Source organism: Microtus ochrogaster, linkage group LG2 (genome assembly GCF_000317375.1).
Source record: "Microtus ochrogaster isolate Prairie Vole_2 linkage group LG2, MicOch1.0, whole genome shotgun sequence".
In the NCBI taxonomy this organism is placed as follows: Eukaryota; Metazoa; Chordata; class Mammalia; order Rodentia; family Cricetidae; genus Microtus; species Microtus ochrogaster.
In genome coordinates this window covers 12,224,958-12,252,583 of record NC_022028.1, presented here as the reverse complement: position 1 = coordinate 12,252,583, position 27,626 = coordinate 12,224,958, and the positions used below count along the sequence as shown (strand labels likewise).

At 41.6% G+C, this 27,626-nt stretch overlaps 1 protein-coding gene across 1 annotated transcript in view; it reads left to right on the top strand.

Moving 5' to 3' along the window:
* Col19a1 (collagen type XIX alpha 1 chain) overlaps positions 1 to 27,626 on the top strand; it is a 319,373-nt gene that overhangs the window by 274,432 nt on the left and 17,315 nt on the right. The window contains exons 34-45 of the mRNA XM_026785603.1: positions 4,940 to 4,993; positions 6,354 to 6,407; positions 9,385 to 9,429; positions 11,240 to 11,290; positions 11,376 to 11,420; positions 12,041 to 12,067; positions 15,768 to 15,821; positions 18,236 to 18,280; positions 22,741 to 22,785; positions 22,889 to 22,951; positions 26,286 to 26,321; positions 26,465 to 26,509. Of these exons, the coding sequence (XP_026641404.1) occupies positions 4,940 to 4,993; positions 6,354 to 6,407; positions 9,385 to 9,429; positions 11,240 to 11,290; positions 11,376 to 11,420; positions 12,041 to 12,067; positions 15,768 to 15,821; positions 18,236 to 18,280; positions 22,741 to 22,785; positions 22,889 to 22,951; positions 26,286 to 26,321; positions 26,465 to 26,509 (564 nt within the window). The remainder of the gene's footprint in view (positions 1 to 4,939; positions 4,994 to 6,353; positions 6,408 to 9,384; positions 9,430 to 11,239; positions 11,291 to 11,375; positions 11,421 to 12,040; positions 12,068 to 15,767; positions 15,822 to 18,235; positions 18,281 to 22,740; positions 22,786 to 22,888; positions 22,952 to 26,285; positions 26,322 to 26,464; positions 26,510 to 27,626) is intronic.

The window sequence follows — 27,626 nt, the reverse complement described above, 5'->3', positions numbered from 1 at the left end:
GTTTTCACTAATGCATGTTCAATATTGAGGCCATTGAAAACCAAGAACAGTTAGATGTTTTAAAGTGACACATTTTTGGTAATTACAGATGCACATTTATCTCCAGTGGTCCTGATGTGGAGGCAGAAAATAAGGCTAGTAATTTATATAAAAGTTTTGGGGGTTTTGTTTTTAGGTAGCAGGTAATGATCCAAGTCCTTACAAGAAAAGAAAGAAGAGTGAACTCCCAAAAACAAACCTCAGGATAGCCAAGAGATGGAAAGGGTAAATGAACAAGCATAGACCCGAGGGCCCAGCCAGGGAAGACCTCTGTGCCCTGACTGAACTTTAACAACCTTGGTTTCTCCATGGCTCTGCTCAGCTTGGGAGAAATAAGCTGTGGTAGGCATCTATGCATACTGGTTGAGGTGAGCAGCTCACCCACCCCAGGACCGAGCACCCAACTCAAACGTACTTTCGAGATAATGGTGTAAATTCCCGACTGTAAACCACAGTGATGCTTAGGATATCCTTCTTGTCCTGCGTAATTCACATTAACTCTTAGAAAAACCAATTAGAATGATGAATTGCTGTTAGTTTAAACAGTTTTGGTGCTAATCCTTCCTAATGAAAGTAAGAAAGCCATCTGGCATATATTAACCTTGATGGTCGTGTGGGAAATTATGACACTATAAAGTCCATCTATTTTCCTGCTTAGAACTGTATTTCACATTACAAGTTATCATCATTTATTATTGTTTTTATTGATATTCATTGTGTTCTAGAAACCTTTAAGATCGGCCTGGGATTGTTTTCCAAGTTAAAAAAATTAAAGAATAAGAAATATGGCATTTATTTTCATTTCCAAATAAAACATTAAAGGCATTTGTGTTTTGAAAACAAGTAAGAATTGATGAGCTTTTGCTTCCTGGAGTTGCACTGGTTTCGGTGAAGCAAAAGCGCAGTAATGGGCTTTAGCAGGCAGACAGGATAAGTGCCTAGATCCCAGAGCTGGGCTTTAGAAGCAATTCAGACAGTAATAAAAAAAAAGATTGAGAAATGATTGCAATTTGGGCTTTTTATAAGTGACTCTGTTAAATTCACTAGACATTAAATTTTATTGATTCTGTAGGTATTTCACTGTCTTGGTGAGCTGAACCCATGGTTCATAGTCCTCGATATTTTAATGTGGTCTTTCTTAGGTACACTCTGTGCACTCTTTGACATGGATCACACGAAATCTGCAGAGGACCCATGGAGTTCAGAAGGCTCTTTTCCCTTGTTCTCTACATCCTAGCATGAATAAACCTGGCCCAACATACTGACTTAGTCTGGTCTTTTGAAAGAAACAAAGCAACATAACTTTGATCTTTCACATAGCTCAACAACAGCAAACATAATTGCATTATCTGCTTGGACTCAAAACCTTAGTTACATAGCTCGTTGATTCATTTAAGTGAATAAAATGTTGACCAACTGGCTACCAGGCTATTCTCTCTTAACAGATGTGCGTTGTCTCTAACGTTACGAAACCACAGACATCTATTCCTCATTCTGTGGAAAAGGTACAGGGATAGAGCATATCTTTTCGAGCTTTGATTTTATAATGATCAATGATTTATTAAGTTAGAGGGATCACTCACTTGTCAATCCTCGAAAGTGTTGGAAGCCAGGTTCTCCACCTATGTTTCTGACTCAGCACCAAGTTGCAAAAGCGCTAACAGAGCACAGATCCTGCCCTAATGAGCCTCAGAAAATTCTTTTTTGGACTTATGCGCTCATATAATAGTTTATGATAATGAATGACAAACAAGACATGAAAATATCATTCATCGCAAAGTATACAAATAATGGCCGGATACCTATGCAATAGATTTTAATGGTACTTGAATCTGGCACTATGTACTTAACTTGGCTGTCTTCATCTTGAATGTCTGTCTTCTTTAGTGGCCGCCTGGCCTGACAAAACCATCTCATTGCCCTTTGGGCCGCCACAGGAACTTTCCACTCTTATTACAAATTTCAGGGGGCGGAGAGAAAGGCTGCTGAGAATGATGGTTTTTACTTATGCAGTGGGGTTTATTTTAAAGTTTAATGTGGCCATCAAAGGTTAATGAGTCCCATGCTTATACATTAGACAGCCTGAAACCTCACTCAGCATCTCTAGACAGACTCAAAGTTGAGACGTAAAGTAGCAGAGAGAGGAAGAAAGATGCACACGCGTACCTGAAACAGGTGTGTAGAAAAACATGGAAACCTAGATGTTCCAAGATAAACTTATGATACACGTGCCTAAACTTCTGTCATTGAAAAGTACCATTCCCCAAGGAAATTTTTCTTTCTATTTATAAAATTAGAAATCTGTTTATAAGCTCATGAAGATAATGCTAGGAAAATGAAAAGAGTCAGTCTATCATTCTGATGGGAATGGTCCACACATGCACGGGCATGTGTACACACAGACAGACAGCCAATGGGATTGGTAGAGTCTTGAAGGAAAAATGACTATGTTCTTTAACACAAATATAGAGGAGATTTTCCCTAAGACTTAGTATGTGAGCCATTTCTGCACACTCAAAGAGAGTCTTTTAGTATTTCTTCAGATCATTTCTGTCTTAGTTACTATTGCTGTGCTGTGAAGAGACGCCATGACCAAGGTTATTTAGAAAATAATATAGTTGGGGGTTTGCTTTGCTTGCTCTTTCAAAGAGTTAGTTCATAATCATCAGAGTGGGGAATGTAGCAGAAGGCAGGCGGGCATCATGCTGGGGCAGTAGCTGAGAGCTTACCTGTTATGCACAAGGCAGAGAGAGAGGGAAACCCAGCCTGGAATGGACTTTGGGTACCTCAAAGCCCACACCCAGTGACTTACCTCCCCTAATCCTTCCCAGACAGGCCAACCCTCCTAATCCTTCCCAAACAGTTCCACCACCACCCCTACTAGGGACCAAACATTCAAATATACGAGCCCACAGAAGCCATCCTCATTCAAACCACCACGGCACCTCATGAACAAAGCTGAAATAACTTGTGATCCTATTTAGAATTGGAAGAGCTGAGCTTGTTCTCCCTATGGGTGCAAAGAACCTCAATCCAGCTCAATCTTGCTGATGTTTCATAAAAGATGCAGTCACTCTCCCACAGCTATGTCACCTGGTCTCTATAATAAGTATAAAAATAATCATTTAAGAACAGTAGACAGAGGAGTCCTATTATAACAAATAATATTAAGGCAGTTAAAAAGAATATTTTATTCGATAAAGGGGATTAAATCTTGAAAGAATGGGACCATTCAATCCATAAGTTGGGTCTGGCTTTGGTTTGGTTGGATGGTTGGTTGGTTGGATGGTTGGATGGTTGGATGGTTGGTTGGTTGGTATTTTACACTGCCGGGGACCAAAGCCTGAGTTTCATGACTGATAGGCAAGTGCTAGACCACTGAGCTACAACCCAGCCCTTCAGTCTAGAACTTGACGCATTTCATGCTAATCTGAAACAACAAAAGGGCGATGAATTTATCTTCTTTGATTAAAAAGTGATCTAAACCTCTTACAGAAAAATTGGCAAAGATACAAAACTGTAGAAACCTAAACTTTCCATCTGTTCCCACAATACGTTGAGGTGGTCACGGAGGTGATCATTGGAGTATTATGGATGGCCCACACTCCAAACTCCAGGAAACCTCTGAAAAATCTGGAAAACTCACTCAGGCTGACAGTGAATTCAACTATCGGCAAAGTCTGACACAAACTCACACAGGTCTGGTCTGTCTTCTGGTCCTATCAGAACATCACACTCCTCTACAGAAGAATTCGTGTGTTTTTGTGCTGCTAGAGACGCTTCTGCAGACACCGGTGGGAACCACACCACTCTTAACAGATGCAGTTCCCTGTGCTAAAGAAAAAAAAATATCTGAAAATCCAGAATTTTCAAATAAACTTGGTCACAAATTTCCAAAATTAAAAAATGATCTATTTGGGTTGATAAAATAAAAAAAATTCACACATTTTAAAAATGCATTGCTAGCTGTTTACAAATTTAGCCTCTGCTGTATAACATTTGTGACCTCTATTTTCCATGCCATCCAATGGTGTTCTAGACAGTAATTTAGTAATTGTGAATCTTTCCATATTATGGGTTTTACGGGATATCCTGTAGTGGGAACACCTGATAAAGAAATAAAACTACCTTACGAATTTCTTCCCAAATGTAAATAAATGTGCCAGTTTTTCGATCATACCCATTTAATTATTATCTTGGCAATCCAAGGAAGGGAGTGGGAAAAGACCTTCACTTTGATGCTTAAGCCATATTTTTTCAGGTAAACTCACAGGTGAGATTTTTTTTCTTACAGTGAACTAAACAGATAAACTAAGTATATTATACAGCATTTTTTTTTTCTTTGCCAGTAGCTGGATGAAGCTTTGGTGCAAGTGAATGTTTGCCCACTGGTATTATACTAACCCAAAGCCTGTATTCGCATGTTTGAGTAATACACAATTCTCAATAATACTGCTGCTGGTTGGTGGGTACAGAACATCAGAAATGTTCTATGGATCACCAACAGATTCAATTATCTGCCATGGCATTTTAGCTTACCACACCTACTCTTTGAACCTGGTATTTAGAGACCGGAGAGATGTCTCCGAGCACTTTCTGCTCTCCAGAAAACCCAGGTTCGATTCTCAGCCCCAAAGTGGTGACTTGACAACTATCTGTAACTCCAGTTTTAATGTGCTCTTCTGGCCTCTGCAGACAACAGGCACACACGTGGTACCCAGACATATATGTAAGCAAACACCCATACAGATAATTTTTCATTTTAGTTATTTATAGGTTTGCATATCAAGTTTCCCGATTAGTTAAGGCCCATGATTAATTTTCAATAATGAAAATATTTGAATTGCAAAAATGATTTGTTTCCTAGAATAAACTTTACGATAGAAACTGTTTCTTCCAGGGTCTTCAAGGAATCCCTGGCCTCTCAGGAGCTCCTGGCCCAACTGGACCTCCTGTAAGTATTTGATAAGACTGTTTTCCTCACAGGTCCTACCTGTAGGAATGCCACAAGGTACATTAGTATTCCTGGGGCCTCTCATGCTCTCTGCAGATCAGCCACTGTTTTGCAGCTTCCATCAGCACCTCCAATTTTCCTCTAAGATCAGTTAAGCCCTCTTAGTGACCCGGAGACCTCCTGTCAAAAGTTTGGCCAAGCCAAAGAGCATCCTCCCACCCCACTGGAAATAAAAGCTGGATACACAGGTGCATCATCTCTTTACTTTCAAATTTTGGTGCTAACCGAGACCAGGACAAGAGATTCAGATGCAACACAAGCTGAGAATTTTCCAAAGAAAAATAACAGGCTAAAGATTATCAGCTTTAATTTGTTTTATTCCTATATGTGAATTTTTTTTTTAAAAAAAAATCTGTTTTGCTGCCCCCTTGAACACAACAATATGGCCTCTGGGTTATCTTGTTTTCTGGAACAGAATATGTTATCTTTTCCAACCTGCCAAACCAAGTCTCTTATTTGGAGTTTATTTCTAAGCAATTCTAAAGTTCAGTTGCCTGGTAAAAGACTGGATACACAATCACACTTGAGTTTCAGACCAACGAATAATGTTTGTATAAGTTGGTCCCAAATAATGCATTTTCCTGACTGAATTAACTTCCCTCAGTTGATGTCTTGACTTCTCTGTTTCTTTCTCCTCTTAAAGCTTCTATTCCAGGAAATTATTTTTATCCCTCAAGAGTGTGATCGTTCCTTACTGTTTTGAATCATGGGTTTGCCATAATTAAAAGTTTATCATTTATGCTTGCACATATGATATGCAAAGTATGTCAAACAAACTTGCACAGTAAAACTTAAAATTATGGAAGAGAACTGCAAACGAAACCACAAGAATTACTGCTCATTCTAGTCTCAAAGAAGAATTAAACTTATTTTTTTTTGTTTTCCTTTTTACAATGCAGATCACATAACTCAATGTGCACATTGTTAATTCTGCCCAGTCTTAGAGTATTTAAAATGTTGATCGCTACCAAAATTATGCCTCATTTAGAAAGACATAATGTTATGTAAATTGCCGTTTAAACAGCAAGACTAAATTCTTAAGTGTATCAAAAGGTTCCAATTAAGGTCATTACATGTGTTTGGCCAAGGTGAAAAAACCCACAGACAGAAATTTTACCCTTCCAAAGAGTTTTCAGGAGAATACAGGTGCAGTATCAGCTTGAAGAAATATAAACTTGTAGAACTGGTTTAATTAAGATTAAATGACCTTCAACATGGGTAAGTTTTAGCAACCAACTTCCAACATCTTTTGATCATTGACTTGTTGGTTCTATGACAAACTCAGCTGTCCATTTCACAGGGCTTAGCAGGAAGAACCGGACACCCCGGTCCCACTGGAGCCAAAGGTGACAAGGTACAGAGGAAAATGGGGCTTGGGTTATGGGTAAAGTGGAACCATTTGCTCAGAGATCCATGCAATCAGGAACAGCCTACAGGAGCAAATGGTGTCAGGAAGTGGCCACTCGTGAAGTGTGCGTGCACAGATGCTGGTGTAAAAGTGGGTGTGAGCACAGGCGTATGCCCAGAGGAAAGATGAGAGAGAACACTGGGGTGAGATTTAGAAAATCCAAAGTAAATTGGGAGCATGGAGACTTTGGGGGAGGGTTGAAGGGGAGAGGGGAGAGGCAAGGAGGGGAGCGGAGAAAAATGTAGAGCTCAATAAAAATCAACAACAACAAAAGAGAAAATCCAGAAACTGGAGTCCGAGACTAGGCCATGAGTCTACGTGGAAGGGTGACTGATCCAAGTCTCCTAAAGATATAGGTCAGCTGGATTGATTATAGCATATCAGAGAGTTCCAGCTGTGCCTGAGTCTTAATCTCTTGGGCTTTTATAACAAAATATTATAAATTTTTTCTAAACAGCGCCTCTCACAGCCTCAGAAGCTGGAAAGTCCCCAGTCAAAGCACTGGTAGCTTTGGCAGCCGCTGGGGCCCATCTTCTTGTTCACAAAGGGCATGTACTAAATGAGTTCTTTTGTAGTTCAACTGTAACTCAGCTCTCTTGGGCTTCTTCATAAGGGCACTGATCCCATTCATGAAAGTTCTTCCCTGTGACCTAACTGTCTCCCAAAGGGTCCATCTAATTCATCACCCTGTGAATTGGATCCATGCTGTAAGTTTGGGGGAGGAGTGCCCAAAGCTTCTGAACAAGCTCTCTCGCTCCAGATGCAGTACCGGCTATAAAGACAATGATCAGTAACCTAAGGTCTTGTGATACAATCTGGAAATGCTGGCCCTAGAAGGTGATAGTGGGAAGTCACTGAAAATGTGCTTCTTGGGGAAAAGAATGTATTGGTTACTCTAGCTGCTATTTCGAAATATCTGAGACAACGTCAAAAGCAGGAAGGGTTTGTTCATAGCATTCATCACGGCAGCAAGGTCATGGTAGGAGGAGACCCTAGGGTCACCCTGCACCTGCAGGCGGAAGCAGAGGAAGGTGAATGCTGGTGCCGTACTCTTGTTCGGTTGGGACTCCAGTCCGTGTGATAATGGTGTCCACATCCACTGTGGGTCTTCCCCTGCGCTGCTAGACATTTCTGGAAATGTCCTCACAGACACACCCGGAGGTGCGTTTCCATGGTGATTCTAAATCTCATCAGCTGGGCAGTGAAGATGAACCACCACAGCTCACAGCTGGTCGTGTGTGCTGTGTTAGGGCGGGAAGACCAACAGCACAAGAGCACCAGGCTGTCCGGGTGTAGGACTGAAGGTGGCATTACAGTGACAGCCCAGGCATAGACTCACAAATGGTGAAATAGCTAAAACTATTCAGGTTAAGGAACTAAGTGCCAAGGGGCCACATAAGCTAGCTAAGTGTCTCCTGCACACTTGCCAGGATGCCAGCTCCCTGAGCAATGGAGCATGGTGGTGTCGAGGAGCAAAGTATCCCCCAGGATACTTAAATGAAACAACCTACTTGTTCTGAAGAGCCACAGCACATTCTTACCCTGCTAATATCTCACAAATCTTTCTCTGCTCCACCAGCCTTTTTTTTTCCCTCTCTATTTTCTATGAAAATTCTTCTGTCCTAGATTGGCCTTTGAAGTTAATGGGAATTCCACACTGAAGTGAGCTTGAGGGCACCAATGAGAATCTGACTTCCAATTGTGCCAGGAAGGAAGAAAAGACATATTCTCAATAGGCACACTCTGTTGACTCATGAACACTATGACGTAATGCTCAAAGGACATTGCCGGCAGTCAGCGGGACGGAGGATGTCCTGGGGAGACAGTGGCCATCGATACAGTGTGCTTACTCAGTGCACACATTCTCAGGCGGTGCATTGCGTGAGAAACATCACAGCTTCTTTAAATTGATAAATATATGATTGGTGATGTTTTGTTATGAGAAAAAGGTGACTGTTGAAATAAAATCGTCTGCCAAATTCTGGAAGAGGACTAGCATCCCTCAAATTTCCTGGACTTCATGTGTTAGTCCCTCTGGGTACTCTGTCAATTAACCATGTGTTATCTCTGTCCTTGACAACCACAACATAGAAAAGTTTATAAAGGTACCATTCTACAAACAATGCACAGTTATAGGAACAACTGACGAAGAGCCCAAAGAGGCTCCAACAATTGCTGGCTGTGAGCTGGTAAGGAGTCTGTGCTTTGTAAGAGTTGTTTTCCAAGTCTCAGTTCAAATCACAGACTAGTCATTGTTTTATAGTAAGCGATTATTGCAGTGCCCCTTCATTTTCAATTTGTGCCTCCTATAAGCAGAAACCTAAGGCTATTTAAATGGTATCAACAAACAAAATTAACAGGCCATTTCTCTTAAGTGGTGTCATACCAAAGTCACTTCCACTCGGTAAGACATGACTCACCTGGTTGTAGAGTTTGATATGAGCCAACAGGTATGACACGGGTGTGATTTGATACTTTGGCTAAATTTGCTAGAATGCTCTCTCTGGCTCCACAAAGCTGAAGTCGGTGGAGGTGAAGCCAAGAGTGAAGGCTGGTGAAGGCACAGTCTCAGAGCCTGCAATCTGTGCACGAACTCTCCCCTTCTTCCCCATGTATACAGAGGAGGAGAGAAACCCCCACTGCACTCAAAGCCCATAGCAGGTCACCTAGCTTGTCTTCCCCCCGTGAAGCTAAGGGCCCTTCCCTAGAGTTCACACAGGTTGGAGAGAGGCATTCACGTTCCTGGAGTAGGGAAAATGTATTTTACTGGGCCAAGGAGCAAGGTAAGCAGAATAAGACTGGAAGGCAGAGGCAATATTATAGGCCATGGTGATTTTAGAAGACAGCTCTTCAAACAACCTGGATCACAAATCTCGAGTGGAAATGCCCAAGCCATTCATTTGGTCCTGTATATCTCCTGCAGGGCAGCGAGGGGCCACCTGGGAAACCTGGACCTCCTGGACCCCCTGTGAGTTGTTTAAGATTTACACTTTAATTCTGTGCACTTAAGACTCATAAGGCAGATGGCTTAGTTGCTTGAAATCTATGTCTTCTGAGTTTCCCGTGTGTGTGTGTGTGTGTGTGTGTGTGTTTGTGTGTCTGTGTGTGTGTGTGTGTGTTGTGTGTGTGGAGTCAGCATGCATGGCTGTACGCTGGCCTGCCTCTAGACTTCCTACAAAGGACGGAGAATCATTTGACTACCCTCTACCATCTCAGAAAATAAAAGGCCTTTAAAAGGACGTCCTTTCTTTACCATGCAATTCGGACTTTCAAAGATGCTGTGTGTGTTCACCTGTGAGTGATGTCTGAGACATGAGGAAATTCTCCTTCTACGGCATGCCGTGAGAAAAATTCACGAGAGCCCTGGACGTGTGTCCCCATGGTCTCCACAGACTTGCATTTCCAGGGAAGCTGTGGCGAGGAGAGGCCACTCTGTGGCAAGTCTGCCCTCGTGTGGGGCCTTGGGCGAATTGCAGCAAGCCTGAGGTCCACAGCCATTATTTCCCCGCATCGCAAATTGAGGAGAGAGAGGTAGTGTCTCGCGGCAGCCTTCTGAAACCTAAAGCGGCTGTTAGGAGCCTGCGTACAGTAGCATGCTTTGCACACAAGCTAGCTGCTCGACTCTCTCTTTTTTTGAACATGTTCTTCATCTGATTCTTGCTTCATAAAGGAGCAAGACAGAAAATTCCTGGTGTTCTGTTCTAAAATACGGTCCTCTTCTCAATGGAAAAAAAATTATATCAAGAGACCTGTGTTTTTATATCAGGCTTAATAAATCTTCCTCTTGTTTCTGGATTCTTCAAAAATAATTCATTTCTGAGACAGATTGTACATCTTCTCTGGGAAACTTTCTTAGAAGTCTCCTAAGTCTTTTACGTCTTCTCCAGGCATAGCATACTAAAATATAGCCCCTGCTCAGTTATTCCCCAATGAGCGAGAGCAGAAGAAGAAACAGGCAGAGCTTTTCTTCCCTCCCTGCTGTTTTGCAGCTGCGTGAGAACCGTGCTCGCTGGGCACACCACCATTATCCCCAAGAGGCTATGAAATGATGGCTTCTTCGTTTTTGCCTCTGAGATATTAAAAAAAATACCAAAAACTGAAAATAAACACTTGGATATTTAATCTAAGACTTTGATGTCCTTTCTAGGTGCTTCCAAACTGAATGTTTCATGTGCATTTTCCCCATGCTAACATGGATGGAAATTTTCAAACTGTACTATGGGTTCTCTTTTTCTTTTTTTTTTTTTTCCCCAAAATCCCCAAGGAATAAGGAATTTTTTTTTTTTGTAGAAGTGCCCACACGGGATTGTGAGTGAAGCTGTCCTCCAGTTCACCTCAGTTTTCTATTTGTTTGAAGATACTGTAGGAAAGCCTCACTTTGCAGTACCAAATTGTTCCCTGTTCACATCTTCATCAGTCTTACGACACGGCTGCCTGCAGGTCAGCAGGCTGTAAACACGCACATTGGCGACTCAGAAACTGAATTTTAATGAGCAAATAATATTTTCCCTCTGAATACATTAGTGCCCCGTCTGCAGACTTGAACACTACTCAAACCCCAACGGGAAACATCCCGGTGCTCCAGGCGTGGCTCAGGCTCCTTTTTTCCGCTTTCTCGTTTTGAGACATTGAGACACGATGATAGCTTGTTTATTATATTAAATCCACTTTAAGTATAGAATAGAAAAACCTAAGTAAAAATTAATATCAGAGGAATGCCATTTGGTAAAATGACTGAGGTTCAAACGCTCACTTCCGCATCTCCTTTTTTCCCGAAGGGTGTCCCGCTCAATGAAGGAAACGGCATGAGCAGTTTGTACAAAATCCAGGTATCTCCATGCCTAGTTACCTGTGATCATTTTCCCCTTGTCGGGTTCTGTATTTTCTTCTTATCTCTTTTTTCTTCCTTTGAAGGGAGGAATGAATGTTCCCAGTTACCCAGGACCCCCGGGACCCCCTGTAAGTACAGATGAATATCTTGAAGTTGCTTTAGCTAGACCACAGTAATGATTGATGGTGGGGGGATCGCTCAAGCTCACTGAAAACTGAACACCACAAATGTAACCAAATTTTACAGACAGAATAAATAGTAAGTGAAATCAATTTAAATAAAAGAAAAATTTCACAAAACTTTTCTAATGAAAAATATTTAGCATAGTGCCACTTTTCCATTGCCAAGCTCAGTTCTAATCAACGTCTAATCATGCTCATAGAAATAGCAACATATTGCTTCTTTAGAAGTTTTTATTGTGAGTGGTATGTATGTAAGTATATGCATGGGATATACACACAATGCTTATAGAAGCCAGAAGAGGATGCTAGATTTCCTGGCGCTAGAACCACCCATCATGGGTGCCGAGCCCTGAACTTAGAAGAGAATTATGCACTCTTAACCACTGAGCTGCAATTCCTTTCGTGCCCAAGTCACATTTCTTAATTTTATTTTTTAAATCCAAACTTCAGCAAAATATGTACCATCCTTACATTTGTTAATGGGCATTTGAAGAAAAAAAAATGCCTCAGATTCTGTAACTGTGTTTTCATAACAATTAAGACATCTTTGTATGCTTTTCTTCTAGGGCCCAAAAGGTGATCCCGGCCCAGTGGTATGTATGCTCTTACCTCTGTGCGGTAGTCTTGGTTAACACTGCAAAGGGTAACCAAGCAAAGGCGGCCTGCCATCTTAGCTGTGTCTCAGTTAAGGTGTCAGAGACAAGCAAGCAGGTGGTGATCCGCCAGCTAACGCGTCCTTCGTTTTCAGGATGCATTAGTGCGGATGCTGTCCCTGCCCTTGAGGGACTCTTTCCATCAGCAGGTTTTAAAAATCATCCTCTGATGTAGGAAGGCACATATAAGGCTCTTGACAAATGGAACGCTTCCCTCTAATGGCCTTCTTTTGGTGATTGATTCAGTTTTAAGTAGCACGTGGAAGAGAAATACTTAAGGGAAAGAAATTCCTTAATATGTCTGACATCTCGCCAGCAAGAAAAGGGGAAAGGGCTGTTTATTTACTTTGCATGTCTCGGGCAATTATTCTGCAGGGAGCGCAGACTGTCATAAACCTGCTTATTGAGTGGAATATATCCAGAGGTTAACACTCAGCCAAGAAGGAGATCGTGTCCTCAAGCTGCCCAAAGGGTGATAATTGTTCGCAGCATCTCTCTCAGCCGTGGAGCCTCGCGACAAAACTTCTGCCAAATTCAATCAGATTCCCTTTAACCTTTGGCATTTCTTTCCCTGCCATGTCCTTTTCAAGCAAATATTCTATCCTTCATGTTCCATTCGTATAGCCTTTCAGCCTTTGAGGGGAGAACTGAAACTTAAATGTACCTAACACTGAAATAGGCTTTCAAAACACTTTCTGTTGCTCTGAAAGAAACAAACAAACAAACAAACAAAACAGTCTTTTTTTTATTATAATTGAAGTTGGTAAAACTGTCTGAATAAATGTTAAACCATAAAAGAGACAAACCATAGAAAATAGCTTTTAATATATAACTATAAATATATTTTCAAAGAGAGATTTACCAAAGAAGTTATCTTTGTTACTGAATATTATTTTTATTAGATGTCTATTTGATTTACCCTAAAATAATTACTTCAAGTCCTAAGTACTATATTCTGAATCCCAGATGTGTTATGTAGACTTTTTTCTGTGATTGGTTATGCTTTTTTTGTTTGTATCTTTGAAAATACTATTCCATGTGTTCATCTAGAAACATGGTGTTCAATTTTGTTTCTATTTTTTCATCGTCTTGATAAAAATTTCCCTAGTCTTACTTTCTTACAATCTTGTAGAACAGCACCCCTCTGAGTTATACAGATAAATTCAGACTTCTCACTGACATTTCTGGAACATTCTTTCACGTTCTCACGTTAATAATTGTAGGTTAATGTGAGAACATTTTAAAAACATATTATCCTGGAGAATAAATTACAATTTATTGGCGCTGGAAAGTAGCTGGTCAAAAACTAAGACCTTTTGAGTAAAATTGAAAGAAATTAGGCCCCGTGTTTCTTAGCTTCAGCAGGGCAAAGAATAAAAACTAATTGAAGGTTAGTCTCTGTGTTTAGAATATGAATTGGAAATATGGAGTCATGGAATCAAACAATGTGTGAACATTCATACAACATGAACACACCCCTTGCTGTTATCATCATCTCCCACCCACGGTGTGCTGGGTATAGAGAAACAGCGCCCCACAGTACAGGAATAAACCAGGAGTGGAAGGACTGTGCCTTCCAGCGCGCATGTCTGAAACCCCAACATTGGTGGGCGGAGGAAATGCACTCCCTGGATATCCTTCATGTTCCTGCCATGTTCAGTCAGCTGTGTGCCACTCTGACAAAATACTGGAGATAAACAACTTAGAGGGAGGAAATACTAGTCTTGATGGACGGTTTCAAAGGTTTCTGTCCATTGTCAGCTGCTCTGTTGGGCCTGTGGGGAGTCAGAGGACCAGGGAACACTTCGTGGGGCCAAGCTGCTAGCCTCGTGGTGGCAGGAAATGAAACACAGTCTTCATTTACAACCATGCTCCATCCCTAAAGCCTGTTAAGCTATAAATCTCTAGTGGGTTAACTGATGAGGTCAGAGTCCCCAGGAGCCCTGCGTCTGTGTGCAAGGACATGCAGATCAGCCCTTAAACTCATGCACTTTGGGAAGATAGTTAAGATTCAAGATATAACACATAGCAATAATATTCTTCTGAATAAACCTCTGTAGAGAAGAAGGTTACCTTCAGCTGGATATACTAATAAGTGAACGGTTTCCTGATGCAGAACACTTCTTTTTTAGTTATTCAATATCAAAGTGATTTCAATTAAATAGTTAATTATTATCTGCTCCCAAACAAATGCTGATTAATTAATTGACTGCTTCTTCTGTTGTAAGGAAAGACTGCCGGAAGTGTAAACAGAGATGACATGATATCAGAATATATTCCACACATCGATAACTCAGGGCCTCCTCACACAGACTTTCACAAACTAGACTCTAAACACCTTTTTTATTTTTTATTCTTGTGACTGACAGGTTATTTATTAGTGAACACTAAAAAAAATGTTTTGAAACATAAAATGTACCAAGTTGTACACGCATTTATTAGGTTATATAATACGGGGATAAACAATAATGGTTGTTACAGCTTTAGAAATATTTTCTAAGCAGAACTGTATATTATGCAAAAATGCATCTACAGAGAATACAGTTTGAAAGCTCGCTTTTCTAGTGTGTTTTTGTTTGTTTGTTTGTTTGTTTGTTTGGAGACAAGGTCTCACTTGTAGATCAGGCTAGCCTGGAACTCAGTGATGTGACCTCTGCCTCTCGGGTGCTTGGATTAAAGGCGTGCGCCACCACACCTGCCAGGGTTGTGAGCCTTAAAGCAGCCAGTGTCCTAAGAAAATATTTTTAGCTAAAAGTAATTAATTCACAAGAAATTATCAAATAACTCCATTTTACTTATTTCTCTATGTTTCTAGAGATTTGTTTATGTTTCTGTGCCTGATACGTACATGCATCACATGTATGCTGTACCCACAAGAGGCCAGAAGAGGGCATCATGTCCCCCAGAACTGGAGTTACAGGTGGTTGTGAGCCACCTTGTGGATGCTTGGAACTGAACCCCCATCTTCTGCAGAAACAGCCAACTGTCGAGCCTCACTCTGGACCCACTCTTATCTTTCTTGGTCAAAATGGGGTTTTTTTTGTTCAAATCATCAGTGTTTTTCAACAGATTTTTCCAAATGCTACTTAAAGACCGACAGACTGGGACCGTGCAATAGAGCATACAAAGTGCTGGTCTATCCGCTTTCAGTACCTGTCAGCTTGGGCAATGCCTTAAATTATTGATGGTGCCACTCATGGGGTTATCTTCCTGAGCGTTTACAATCCATGCTAAGGATGCTACCGTCTGCTTCGAGAGCTCCACTTCCGCTCACTCTTAAACAGTCCAATCTTATTAGATCGTAAGCTAGCAACCCCAGGTGTCTCCCAAATTGGCAAACTTTATTAAAATCTGCTCCTCATTCTAATCCTTACTGAAATTGGAGTTATTAATATACTACAGGGATTCATCCTGATTAGATTCTTAATCAGAATAAAAATAATTAATCAGAAAACAGACTCGCGCCTGGAGGATAGCTTTAATTCCCGAGCTACGTTCATATACCTAAGGCCTGAAAATAGAGGGTGCTGTTCACTAGTTCAGAGTTGATGGATATGAGCAATAAAAAGACCTCGACTTTAAATCATTGCTTATAAACCTTTGGTCATTGCTCCTGCATGCTTCGTTTTCCCATTTACAGGGAGAGCCTGGTGCGATGGGCTTGCCAGGACTGGAAGGATTTCCTGGTGTAAAGGTAAGCACAGAGGCAGTGTTGGTTCAATATTAAGAAATGTATGTTCACCTGCTATTATGCCAATAACTGCTTTATGTTTATTAAGTATCGGAGAAGGAAACAGGTGAAGCTTTTATACTTACGGGACTTGTTTTCCAGGGAGGGATACAGAGACTAACGGGGAATGCACGATAAAAAAAAACAAAGTTATCAGAAAATGCTACAGAAAGAAATTGAAAGTAGAACAGGTTAAAGGGTATCACATGTGCTTGGTGTGGGGGTGGAGGGTCCTCCAACATCAATCATATGATATCCCAGAAAGCAAGAGCTGAGCAGTGACTTAAGGAAGGTGACTTAGCCACGTCCACATAAGTCTGAAGAAAGAACAATTCATGAAGCAGAAACCACAGATGTGAGGACCCGGATACATGCCACCAGCTCCAGCGATCATGGGAACGTCAATGCGTGAACGCAGAAGTCTTAGATATGAGGTCTGAGAAGTGGGGGTAGGGTAGAAAGGTGACCCCAATATATCAAACAGTGCTGCTCATTGTGGCCACTGGAGGAACAGTGCTGGCTGTGCTCTTAGCTACAGGGGATGGAAGAGACCGAGGTAGGCTCCGGCATTATCTAAGATTCTAGCTCGCTCTCTGTCGCTGTGATAAAATAGTCTCAGCAAGTGCAGCTTGGAGGAACAAAAGGGTTTCCTTGACTACATTTCCACATCGCACTCCATCATCAGGCGGTCAGGGCAGGAACTCGAGCAGGAACCTAGAGGCAGAAATTAAGAAATTATGGAGGAATTGTTAAGATCCTTCTAGAGGAGAAAAGACCAAATCCACAAGTGTCCAATTAAAGCCAGCTATATTTTGGGGACTGACCAAGTCAGCTGTCTCCCCCTAAGTCAGGATTTGAGAAAGCAGCCCCTGCTGACCTCTTGAAGTCCCTTTTATAGGAGAGATACGATGTTCCCAGAGGTGAGAGAGCTGGCTGTTATACATTGCTAAAAGGATACAATGATAAGGAAGGATCAAGGGTAAGGATGGATATCATGTAAGTGGAGTTGGAAGCAGCTTAAATCAGATCTAAGAAACAGGAGCTTGTTCCCGATTACAAATAAAAACCTTAACTTGCAAGAACTTAATACACGACAAACAGGAGTTTATTCTTGAACTACAAACAAAAACCTTAACCTGTACAGGACAGAGACTTTTTAATTACAAGGACAAAGAGGAAAACTGCAAACAGAACTCTTAACCCACAGGTATAGCTTTCCTGTTTGGGTCTCCCATTAACTTACAAGGTATATTATTCCCGTTTAGTCACCTTAAGTTTATAAATTATGGCATGGTCTTACGCTCCATATCTCTTTATTTCATCAAGTCTTCTTTTACATCCCTAAGCAAAATTGTGAGGCTTTTTTTTTTTTTTTAGCTATGGGTTCTGCTCAATAAAATTGCCATTCTGCTCTCCACATGTCACCCCCAGCACGGACAGCAGTGTCTACCACATCTGAAACACACTGCCTCTTGAAGGCACCCGAGTCATTCTGGTTTTCAGAACAATTGCATGGATCTTCTGACTGGTCATTGGAGGAGAACTACAGATCTTTAGTTCTCAGTCTTTCTTATTCTAACCCTGCATCCAACAGGAGTAGGTGAAGAAGAGATTCTCAGGAGATATTCAGTGTGATTAATCTTTCAGGTCATAGTAGTAATTTTTATTATGTGTAGAATTTTAAATATTGACTGACTTTAGCTGTTAGAATGCATGGCTTCCTCTTGAAATAAGCCAAAGTAATAGCATGAATAATGGTTTTCATTAGAACTATGGATTACTTTGTTCTTTAGAGGATGAAAATATAATAGGTTGAATTGTGTATACATTTTTTCTGCTTTTCTAGGTTTTTTTCATACAAGTTAATAACAATAGCACTTATTATATTCAACAAAGGCTTTACAAATCCAATTTCTTTTAATTGTATACATAAGTATTGTATTTACAACATTTCTACCCCTTCCTCTCTGCCTCCAACTCCTTTGCCCCCCCCCCAATTCATGGCCTTCTCTTCATTATTACTCACATATATAAACAATTTGTTATAAATGTAGTCTGTTTAGGCCATTTAGTAGTGTGTGTGTGTGTGTGTGTGTGTGTGTGTGTGTATGTGTGTGTAATGTGTGTTTAGGGCTGCCCACTTCTAGTTGGATAATCAATCAGGAGGCTCATCCTTGAAGAAAATTGAAAATCTCTCTCTCTTCCTTCCCCCCTTTCTCCCTCCCTCCTACCCTCTGCACTTTTCATCTAGGGGTAGTGCCTTGTGAGATTTTTTCCATCCACAACGGCATGTCAAATTACTATTTGAGCAATGATTATAAAAGTAAAGAGTATATAACTATCATTATAAGTAGCCATTTCTATTTTAACCTCAACAGGGAGATCGAGGCCCAGCAGGTCCCCCAGGAATAGCCGGCATGTCGGTGAGTTTGGCTTGTGTCATGTTAGCTTTTCAGGTATGCATCTCCATCTCAGTCCATAGCTAGTGATGAAGGCTTTTTGACTATATGGTGGCTGATGGCAACAGTTGTCCAGAGCATGTCTTGCTGCTCTTGATTCTAGCATGTCTGTTCTTCATTTTGACTGTTCCCCTCCTTTTTCCTTTTGTTCCTTCCCAAGTCTCTTTCATGGAGAGAGGAAATCATTTTACACATGGCTGTGCATTAGTGTGTGTGTGCACAGCTTTGAAAACTCACTTTTTATACCTCTGTCCCTGTCATATTTCAGCAGTTCTCTATCTCCCTGAGGGACATGTGCATCGGGCTCCCACATTAAACTGCAGTCTGCCTGGGTGCTCACTTCACCCAGGGTTATTAGCAGAGCTTTATTGCTGCTAATGTTTTCTCGTAAACCAGGCTTCATTCCTCTCAGTCATTTTTTGTTGCTCTCTGGTGTCAAATGCTTTAATCTCATCAAGGTCTTTGCAAATGAATAGGAAGTGCTCCCAGAAAGGTTGAAATCATTTCAGCAAGCCCTTGGGACAATTCTGATCTTCATTCGTGATGCCCTCATTAAAATTTTGTGGTCACGGTTTATGAGTAAGAGGCCATTTATCCTCTTGGCAGCTGACCCCGCAGGGAAAGTCCAGCATCATATTACCAGAAAGTTCATGGAAACCATGTGCTTGATTAGCAGGAGCATCGTGAAGATGAGAAGGGGACCGACTGTCAGCCCCACGCCACCGCTGCTTCACTAACACCACTGAGCATCACTGTATACAACCTAAGACCCCCAACCACCATACATTGCCATCTACCGCCATCCTAAAAAGGTCCATGGACCTCTCGCTATCACATTTAACTAGCTCAAATAAATAACAAAATGCTACCCATCATGTAGACGCCTTACAGAGAACGACATTCTTTATTAGATTTGTCCATACCGAGACTAAAAATGTGCACAATTGTCAAGGCAAAAAATGAAAAATACTTTCTCTAGAATTTATATACAATGAAGATTGTTCATGAAAACGGACTTCACACTTAATCTTACACCCTCCACACACATCTGACTCTCCTCCTCGTTAGCGTTGGGGGCTCTCTCTTTGGAACCATACTCAGAATGCCATCTCAATCAATTCCCTTACACTCACGTTCTCATACTCACAAAGAAATTCATCTTCCCATTACATCCATCTACATATGACTTTAACATACTTTCTACTATTACCATAAATTTTCTGTGTTCAGAGAAATATTCCTAGATACCTGTTGCCAGAGGCCATTCCCAGCAGACCAAACCCAAACAAAACACACTAAAACTATAGTAATTGCAATACTCTTTAGCCAATAGCTTGAGTGTCTTTCTAGATATCTCTTCTTAAATTAATCCATTTGTATTATTTTATATTTACAATGAGGCTTGTGGTTTACCAGCAAGGTTCCAGCATGTCTGTCCCCTGTGGTGGCTACATGGCATCTAACTGACTCCGCCTTCTTTCTCCCAGCATTCAATTTAGTTTTGCAGCCTAGCTCTACTCTGCCCTATTTCAAGCCAAAGCAGTTTCTTTATTCATTAACCACAAAAGCAACACATATAAAGAAGGCCTTCCCACATCATCTCCCCTTTTCTGTCTAAATAAAAAGGTTTTAACTTTAACATAGTAAAATTACATACAACAGGACCCAATCCCACCACCTGCCCAGGCAGCGGTGTGGGTTGTGTTGAGCCATGGGCATGGTCTCTACCACTTTCCTCCTAATCCCCAAGTGGCCATACAAGCACCCAGGCCCACACACACCATTCAAGTGCTCCTTAGTTGGACCTCCTGAAAGAGCAGCCCAGACTCAAAATAAACACACAGAAACTATATTAATTGCAATACTTTTTGGCCAATAGCTTAAGCATATTTCTATCTAGCTCTTAAATCTTAAATTAACTTATTTCTATTATTTTATATTTTACCATGAGGCTCATGGCTTACTGGCAAGGTTCTAGTGTGTCTGTCTCCTGCGGCATCTCACTGACTCTGCCTTCATCCTTCCAGCATTCAATTTAGTTTTTCCACCTACTTTTATCCTGCCCTATCACAGGCCAAACAAGCTTATTTATTCGTTAATCAATAAAAGCATTACATATACAAAAGGACTTCCCATATCAGATACCAGCAAAGTAATTAAAGTATGTGTATTAGTTTCAAAAGATAGTTTAAATGAGAAATTCCAGAAATATTTTTGAAGGCTGTAGTTTGATTGAAATATCAGACATATATTTGAATACCTCACAGCTGATAAATTTGCTTTAAAAGCAGCATTCACAACATTTAGAAGCACTTGGCAACTTCTAAATTAGGGAAGGGTAAAAACTGTCATGATTACACATGTGCAATTGTGCGATTCAAAATAAGTATTTTTTAACTGGTCCTTGGAAAATAGAGCAGTTAGGAGGGTGTACAGAAGTGGTAATGGCTACAAGACATTATAAATGCACTCAGTGCTGCTGTGCCATACACTTTCAAGTGAGTACATGTCAAATTTTGTAACAGATGACAGAGACAGAGATGTATTGTGCACTGTCTAAAACTCTTGAGGTGATTCTTGCGGTTGAAGCAAAGCTAAGGCCAGTTGGGCCTGCCATGACTATTCAGTGGAGACCCACCATTCCCAATCCTGCCCTTCCTAGAACACAGTAGTCTGCCTTTTTCCTCTGTTTCCAGGGCAACCCAGGGCTTTCTCTAGAATGTCGTCTTTCTCCCTTCTCTGAAGGGATTCACCTCCCAAAATTCTAAAACAGGTTGAAAATGAGACCCTTCCCTTTCAATGTCTCAGCTGCTCCCTTCTATCCCCACAATACCCTTCCCAGCCCGGGGTAGGCCGGGAGAGCAGGTGGTCCTCTTCCAGAGACAACAAGGGAAACTCAATCTGATGCTCTGAGCTTCACTTCCTGCCTTGGCCAGACCCCGGTGTTAGTAACGTTCTCCATCCTCGTGACAAAATACTTGATGGAGCAGCTTAAGGCTCAAAGTCCATTGACAAAGTACATCAGGGCAGGGAAAGCATGGCTGCTGGGGTAGGCTGGACAGACGCAGAAAGAACTTGAAATGTTTTTTTCTACGTGTCGATAGACCAAACAGTAGAGAGCTCCAGCTGGAACCAGAAGTGGCTATGAGCCTCAAGGCCTGCCTCTGAGCAGCCAGCTTGTTTCTGCTAGTAAAACCACAGTCCTGAAGGTTTATAACTTCCCCAAACCTCAGCAGCTGAGGACCTCGTGTTCACATACATGAGCCTGTAGGGCACACGTGAAATTCAAACTGTGGAAGCATCATGTCCCTACCTCTTCCTGTGGTCTGTCTGCTCCAGGGTTTCCTGCTTCTTGTTCTTTGGGCCATAGCACATTGAAGGGGGGGAAATATTTTTCTCAACCTTTTACCCAAATACAGCGTTTCAAATAAAATGTTTTCTTTTCACATTATTTTACCAACAAAGAGCTCCCTTGTGAAACTCAGAACTTGACGTAAATTCCTCTCACCTCTGCCTTTTCTGCTTTCTATCAGTGTGATTTTTTTTAAAAATTACCAAAAGCAACTTAGGAAGTTTATTTGGCTAATGTGTCCTGAACACAGCCCATCCATCAGCGAAATCAGGGCAGGAACCAGGAGGGAGGAACTGAAACAGAGACCATGTCAGGCTACTACTTACTGGCATGCACTTTATGGCTTGCTCAACTTGCTCTCTCATACAACCCCGGACCATCAGCCCAGCTGTAGCACTGCCCACAGTGAGCTGGCCCTCCCACATCAATCATTAATCAAGAAAATGTCCCACAGACTTACTTGTCCACAGGCCAGTCTGATGGGGGAATTTCTCAATTACGGTTTCCTCTTCCTAAATGACCCGAGTTTGCATCAACTTGACAAACAACAACAACAAAAACCAACCAGTACACCTTCCCCAAACTCCCACCTCCATCTCCTACCATAGAGCAGCAGTTCTCAATCTATGGGTCGTGACCCCTTTGGGTCAATTTGTAACACTGAAAATACATTGTTATTTTCATATCAGATATTTACATTACAATTTATAACAGTAACAAAATTACAGTTATGAAGCAACAAAAAAAATAGTAATGTGCTTGGTGGTCACCACAACATGAGGAACTGTATTAAAGGGCATAGCATTAGGAATGTTGAGAACCACTGGCCTAGAGTAGGAAAGAACTGCCAGGAAAAAAAAGACTTAAGGAGATCCAACAACAAGGGTACATGTCCAATAATATCCTCCCTCTCCTGCTCAGGACTCTGTAGTGTGTGCCTTACAGCCTCTGGGGTCTAGTGTGCCTTGGACGTGTACCAGTCCAAATAGACAGTGCCCTACACTCTTGTGGAGGCAGAAATGCATGGTATCCATAAGATGGCTCCTAACATTTTTATTTGGTTTTCTTACAGGGGAAACCTGGTGCCCCAGGCCCTCCAGGAGTCCCAGGGGAGCCGGTGAGCTACCAGCAATTTACCAGCAGATCCACTGCTGTAGTATCTAGGTGCTATTTTAAAGAAATTTTTACCAATGAACTTTTTTCTTGGCTCACACTTCTAGGGTGAGAGAGGGCCTGTTGGAGATCCAGGTTTTCCTGGACCAGAGGGACCAGAGGGGAGACCAGTAAGTACTTAGGACACAGATAATGCTATCCTAAGAGATGTTCTATGTATTGTCTCTTCACTTTCCTCCTCAGAAACCGAAGATCTCAGCAAGCAGCTTCAGAATGAAGTGCAGACAGGTTCTAAATATTGAATTTGGGGTACTGGCAGGGGAATTCCTCCAGGAGTTTCCTAGATCTCTATGTGGTATCTTTATCATTTAAACAATGGTGGGGAAAGATGTGATTTTTGTAAGTGCCACTAAAGTGGATTCATTGTTAACATCTTAGGTCTAGTAACTTCAGTAGAGTTCAAATTAAATGTCCTGTCACATCCTAAGATAGGAAGAAGCCAACAGCTTGCTGGCATAGCGCCTGAGTGATAAACTAAGGAAGAAAACCTACTATGGTTCTTGTCCTGACAATGTCATTAATAACCATTACTGCAAATGTGTCATGCCCAGAGCCCTAAAAAAGCTTGTGTATTGATATGACATTGTGACAGTCACGCCCACCCAGCAGTTATACATCTAGGTCCTATTGCGAGCCGAGAGTGTCCTGAGGCCGGAGAGAGGCATGTGAAGCTCTGGGTTTTGTTTTAAAGATTTTTCATCTTTTAATAAGTATTTTATTTTATGTGTATGCATGACTGCATGTATATGTGTGTACCATATGCGTACCATATGTGTACCTGGTACATGTGGAAACTAGAAGAGGGTATCAGATCCCCTGGAACTATAGTTAGAGAGGATTGTTAGCCATCAGATGGGTGCTAAGAACCAAACCCAGTCCTTTGGGAGAGCAACAAGTGCTCTTAACCTCCAAGTCATCTATCCAGCCTATCAAAGTTTCTTTACAGAAGGTCTTGGTCATTTGCTCTGTCCATGTATGGAAGGGAAGTACTGAAAATGAGTACCATGAATCATAGGAACTTTGTTCGCTATTTCTCTGACATTCAGAGTTGATGAATGCTCTGGCCTTCCTCTCCTCAGAGGTGGCAATGCAGGAAACAAAAGGCATGTGCTGTTCAGAGTCAGGCATTCTGGGCTCGATCGATGACCCAGGGTGTTCCATGAGTCAATCGGGTGGCATGCAGTGTGAAGAGACCTGCAGTGCTGGCTATAGGAAGTACCGAGTGAACACTATAATGTTCTGAGCTTCCTGTCACCTCCCCTTGACAAATTTTCCTCCCTAACCCTTGTGAGTCAGCCCACAAAAGGCTTGCAATTGAGTTCCCCCGTATATAATACAATTGGCAATTGTTTTTCATTGAACGAACGTTTTTGAGCAACTGTTCCGTGCTAGCAATGGTTGGTGCTGAAAACCGCCAGAGGAGGCACTCCTTCCTGTCTGAGGGAGCTCCCACTGGGGCGCTGCCACCCTATGCCTAGGAGTATAGCAGGGGTGCAGCTTGGATTTAGTCTGTTATCAAAAGAAGAGAACATAAAGTTGAGAAGGGGTCGTGTTGAGAGGGACTCATGTAGAGTTGGTGGAAAAATGGGGCGTAAATGTGATCGTGTTTCTTTGTATATGTGTATGGATGTTTTTTAAAAAGAGAAAACATGTACATTTAAAGGTTCAAACCTGAGTTTCAGTTTTACATTTGATTTATCTTTTATTCAGGCGTCACAGTTGTTTCTCATGCTCTCTTTAATCAGCTTTACCTGTGTTGCTAGTGTTCTGGTGGGTAAAATAAAGTCTTTGAACTATACGCTTCAGGTAACATATCCTTAGTTAAAGCGCTCTCCAGAATTCCCAGGGCGCTTCAGAGAAGTCCTGAGCCTATGGTTGGGTTACCAACCTCAACAGATGCCAGCGTGGTTTCCGGCCTTAAACAGGTGGCTGTCTGCCGCTGTGTCCTTGGGGAGTCTGTGCCCGTGAATCAAAGTCTCTCAGGCTTTCCCAGTGCGTGTCTATGCCATGCCCGCTGGCTAGGAAATGCCACTCCCTCACCTTCATCTCTCTCTCTTCAAATCACATCTCAAAGCCGCTTCTGCAGCCAGGCTCTGGGTATTTGATTTGACCCCAAGCCCTTTTCCTCCCTCTGTATCTGAAAGGCCATTCTGTCAGTTTTATAAATCTCCAGTCAGGACTGGCTTTATGACCACTTCCAGAATACCTTTTAGAGGTCCCAGAAGTTCCCATTTTCTAATAAAAACAAAAAAATGTCACTGCCTAATAGTCTCAAAAACTACGATTACAGATTCCCAGCTCTCATTTACTATTCTTTCAAACCAAAAAATAATCATTTTTCTCCAGTTGATGGTCTATTTTATAGTAGGAACACATTCTGGCCGTGTTATGAAATTCCCTCAGAACCAAGTGGCAGCGTTTGCTGAGAGGGAACCTGGGATTAAAACTGCTAGAAGGTTGTTGTGGAGATGTGAATCCCAGGAAGATGTCAGTGAGTGTCTCCCCAGACAGATAGGGAATCAACAGCAGAGCAAAGAAAGGACACCCGTGAAGCACAGCTTGGTAAACTAGTGAGTGTAACTGGCGTGACTTACAGGGGTGTAGGTGAGGAGCTCCTGGCAGGAGCACAAAGGATGCTCAGAAAGCTGCATCACCGTGGGTAATGCTCACAAAAGCTGGAACCCTGGCCCTCAGTGCACAACCTGCAGGCAGCTCACCAGGATGGAGAGTGTGTTCTCCAAATTCTTCCACGGTTTCTGGGCAGGTCAGTGGATCTAAGGGTGTCTCTCAGTGCATTCTCCAAATTCTTCCACTGTTTCCAGGCAGTTCAGCCAATCTAAGGGCATCTCTCAGAAGTCCTTACTGCTCATCTAACCTTGGAAAGGAGGAGCATAGTGAATATGGTCAGTTTCAGGAACTTCCTAAAGCTTTCAGGTTGCTTATCCTGAATTTTAAGTAGCTTCCCTGAAGGATGGAGTGTTCCATCTTTCTTTAAACTATCCTGAGTCTTCCCTCCAAGATGGAAGGTTTATCCCAGAGAAAACTCTTACACAACAGAGGTATAAAATATCTCCACAGCTCATCCATTCATTCAATGCTTTGAGGCCCCGTCACTCTTCATAGGAGGTGTAGGAAGCTGTCTTGGGTGACGCCACAATTCCATGTTGTTGTGCTTCCTTCTTGGTTGTAAACTCATTCTTACATTCTTCACTGTGTATGTGAAGATGCTGGTGTTAATCAGATGGACTAAATTCCTGAGCCTGGTCAATGGAGCCAGTAAATGGCAATCGGAATTTGAACTTGGGGCCACAAGGTTGTACAGATTCTCTATTCAATTTTGCCATTCAGACTCACCAAGATATGAAGTAATATGTAACATATTTTTGTGTGTTTAACTATGACTGTACATAGACTTGAGATAGATAATTTTTTTTATCTTTTTAGGGCATAAATGGAAAAGATGGATTACCAGGTGCTCAGGTATGGGAAAAAATATTAAATGGTATGAATTCTTAAAATTTCTGCTTTTTAAGTATATGTACCTCAGAACCAGTTTTGGGTCAGTTAGACTGATGGAAAATCTTGGTAAGCAGTGATTTTTAGTGTTGACATCTGTTTTCCAGGGCATCATGGGTAAACCTGGAGACAGAGGCCCCAAAGGAGAGCGCGTATGTATATCACTACTGTGGTTGATGCTCCTACCTGTCTGGTACAACTCATCCGTCTCTTTAGCCACACAACAGAAGCCTGTAGACAACTTTGGTTCTCCTGACATGAAATGGTTAGGATGTACACGAAACAATGTATCCACTAGGAACAGGATGCCACACTTGAGCAAGCCATGTGGACAGTGTGCCTGCTGTTTGGTCTTTGTGCACATGAGTCTGCCTTTCTGCTCCAGTTTGAAAGGGTTTTACCACCCTCCCGTCTGAGACACATAGGCCAACTACAACCACCACCCAAATTCTTTTGACCAGCTGAGGGATTTCTCACCCACAGTGGTATTGACACGTAGTAAGGGAACGGAATGTGAGGTGCCGCACGCAGGTGTGGGGTGGACTTTTGTTAGAACTCTGGAGGCCTCCGGTGCTGTTACTGGAACTTACCAGCATTTTCTGTGATGAATCATAATCTCCTAGTAGGACTTGTGTTCCTAGTGTAAGTTACACAAGCCTTGCTACTTCACATAGTCCTTTTTAGGGCTGCTCCTATGTTTGTGTCCATATATGTGTTTGTGTCCTGGTGTCTAATTTATTGGCATTTTTTAAAATATTACACAAGTAATTTATGATGATGGAAGGAAGTATGAAAAACAAGATAACATAAATTTGAGAAGAAAAAGTCTTCCATGCATCCTTACACAGGGATAAACATTAGATATTTTGAGTGTATTTTAATGTTTCACTCTTATGTTTAATGTACACATGTAATCAATGTAAAATATATATTCTTTCGAAATCAGATTGGCAGTGTTTTGTAAACATTTTTTCTACTAGGAATATGCAATGACTATATATGGCTTCCCTAATCCTCTTTTTCCAAGCAGCTATTTTATCTCCAATTTTCTTAATGATAAACACTACAAACATTTTTTTTTTAGAAAAAAAATTTAAAAAGAGTTATGTGAGTCTAGAGGAGTTCTCAGCCTCCACCCTGTGGCCTGCGCGTGTGGATTAAACCCACACATCAAGTCTGGTGATGGAAGCCATGCTCCCTTTTGAGGCCTGAAGTGACAATGAGTGACAGGTGTCAACTCAGTTATCTCACCAGGTCCCATACATAAAA